The sequence below is a fragment of the Gavialis gangeticus genome, unplaced genomic scaffold, assembly GCF_001723915.1.
Source record: "Gavialis gangeticus isolate Ggan-Ray unplaced genomic scaffold, GavGan_comp1, whole genome shotgun sequence".
NCBI classification, from domain to species: Eukaryota; Metazoa; Chordata; order Crocodylia; family Gavialidae; genus Gavialis; species Gavialis gangeticus.
Genome location: NW_017729004.1, coordinates 38126394 through 38128367, shown reverse-complemented (window position 1 = coordinate 38128367; position 1974 = coordinate 38126394). Strand labels below are relative to the sequence as shown.

General features: G+C 40.9%; 1 protein-coding gene across 3 annotated transcripts in view; it reads left to right on the top strand.

The window, feature by feature from the left end:
* The window catches only part of APBB1IP (amyloid beta precursor protein binding family B member 1 interacting protein), a 128291-nt gene that overhangs the window by 96770 nt on the left and 29547 nt on the right, over positions 1 to 1974 (top strand). For all 3 annotated transcript variants that reach the window (XM_019508253.1, XM_019508254.1, XM_019508255.1), the window contains one exon: positions 391 to 534. In XM_019508253.1, coding sequence (XP_019363798.1) covers positions 391 to 534 — 144 coding nt within the window. The remainder of the gene's footprint in view (positions 1 to 390; positions 535 to 1974) is intronic.

The following is a 1974-nucleotide window of genomic DNA, read 5'->3' as shown; positions in this document are numbered from 1 at the left end:
ATTGCCTACCTCTCACATTCACTCTTATAGTAAGTTCTGTTTCTGGTCACTGGACTTGGCTAGGGGCAACCCAAAATAGAAGTGTATCACTCTACAAAAGGTGATCCACCATTTAGCCCTTACAAACACATTGTGGGGCTTAAGTGGAGGGAACAGGGCTTTTATGGGCCCTTTTTCTAGTGTGAACATCTAAATTGGATGCCCAAGACCTTTTAAGCACTCTAGAAAACTCTTGTTTGCATGTCCAGATGTCCAGCTTTGGAAACTGGCCTTCCCATCTTTATACTCTTGCCCACAGAGGAAGTGCCTTTAAGTGAACACGTTGCCGCTATTTATTAATATGGGTGATTGACTCCATTTATTTTGTGTAATCTAATTCTCGCTGCACAGGAAAGCTTCTGCGGGGCATCTGTCATTGTGCCAGAACTCGAAGCAGCCCTTTATTTAAAAGAAGATGGAAAGAAGTCCTGGAAGAGGCGTTATTTTCTTTTGCGGGCTTCTGGAATCTATTACGTCCCCAAAGGAAAAACCAAGGTCAGGAAATCACAGGAATCGTTTTAGCAATAAAGCAATTCATAGAGGTGAAAGTGAAGAACTCCCAAGGTGACATTTTAAGAGCAGTGTTTGGTGCATCTGAGAGAGTTTTCTCTTTGACTGCAACACTTGTGCAAATATTAGGGTATGGCCACTGAAATCTTGTGGCGTTTCCCCCATTTTCATTCCTACAGTTAGATAAAAGCATTGGATGAAATCCTGTACCTCTTGAAGTAAATGGTGGGGGGGAATAAATCACAACACCCTTTAGTTGGCATTTCACTGTAAATAATGCCATTGGTATATATATGGTTCTCTGAGAGAGAATTTTAAATGTTAGCAGTCTCATTCTTTGTAACAAAATGCAGATAAAGTAAATCTGTCGTTGTTTATAATGAGACTCAGTTGAAATCTATAGTCTGGCTTTGTAAATCTGTGTTTGTAATCAACTTGTCACACCAATAACTAGTACACAGAAGTACTCCACAATCTTGCATTGTTGTATACCATACATTTATCCTGAAGTGATCTTTACCTAGAGAAAATGCTCTACTGTTTCAGCTTTTTTAAGAATGCCCTCTCTAGAGAAAGAGGTGAGGTAGAGGCATTCAGGTTGCAACATCTAATACAGTGACATTTACTGTTACTGAGGATTTAAAGAGTCTGCATTAGTAGCCAGCAGCAGATAAGGTAAGAAGACCAAAGTGTACTGCAGCTTATTGCCTCTCATTTCTACAGTGAACGTCTTGGTACTAGCTTTTGGTATTGTGAGCAGATGTCAGTTTTCTATTCTGGAGAGAGCTGCCACTTACAGCTTTGTTATGGCTTCACCTCTATTCTGGATGAGGAAGCTTTTACATATGACAGAACCTCATTGTAACCATAGCTAATGAAGCACACAGAGTTAACAGAACTTAATTGTTCCAATGCTTCCAAAGTGCTACTGCTCAGGTGACCCAGATTCAGAAGCAGAGTGGGATCCAACCCTGGGCAAAACACAAAGAGATGCACTTAGATAACTGCCCTGCTTGTACAGCAATTTACAGAGTGGCTGCATAACAGTGGTCAAGGGGTTTTCCGTTCCTCAACTCCGCTCCTACCTGTCTAGCACTCTAAGCAAATATCTGAACCCCAACTGGAAGAGGCTTTACTTCAGTCCCATCCCAAGTAAGTTAAATGCCCTCCCTCCAAGATAGCTGGATTGTGAAATTGTTCTTACTCTTTTAAAGTAAAATGCGAATCACAGTAATTAGACATCACTTGAACTAGGTTTAAAAAAAAAAAATCTTGGTCATTCAAATATATGCCTAGACCCATGAAAATGTAAATATCCATGCAAGAAATTGTGCATGTGCTGGTTTTCAAAGATTTCATAGACATTCGGGCTGGAAGGGACCTCTGAAGATCATCGAGTCCATCCCCCCGCCCAAAGGGCAGGAA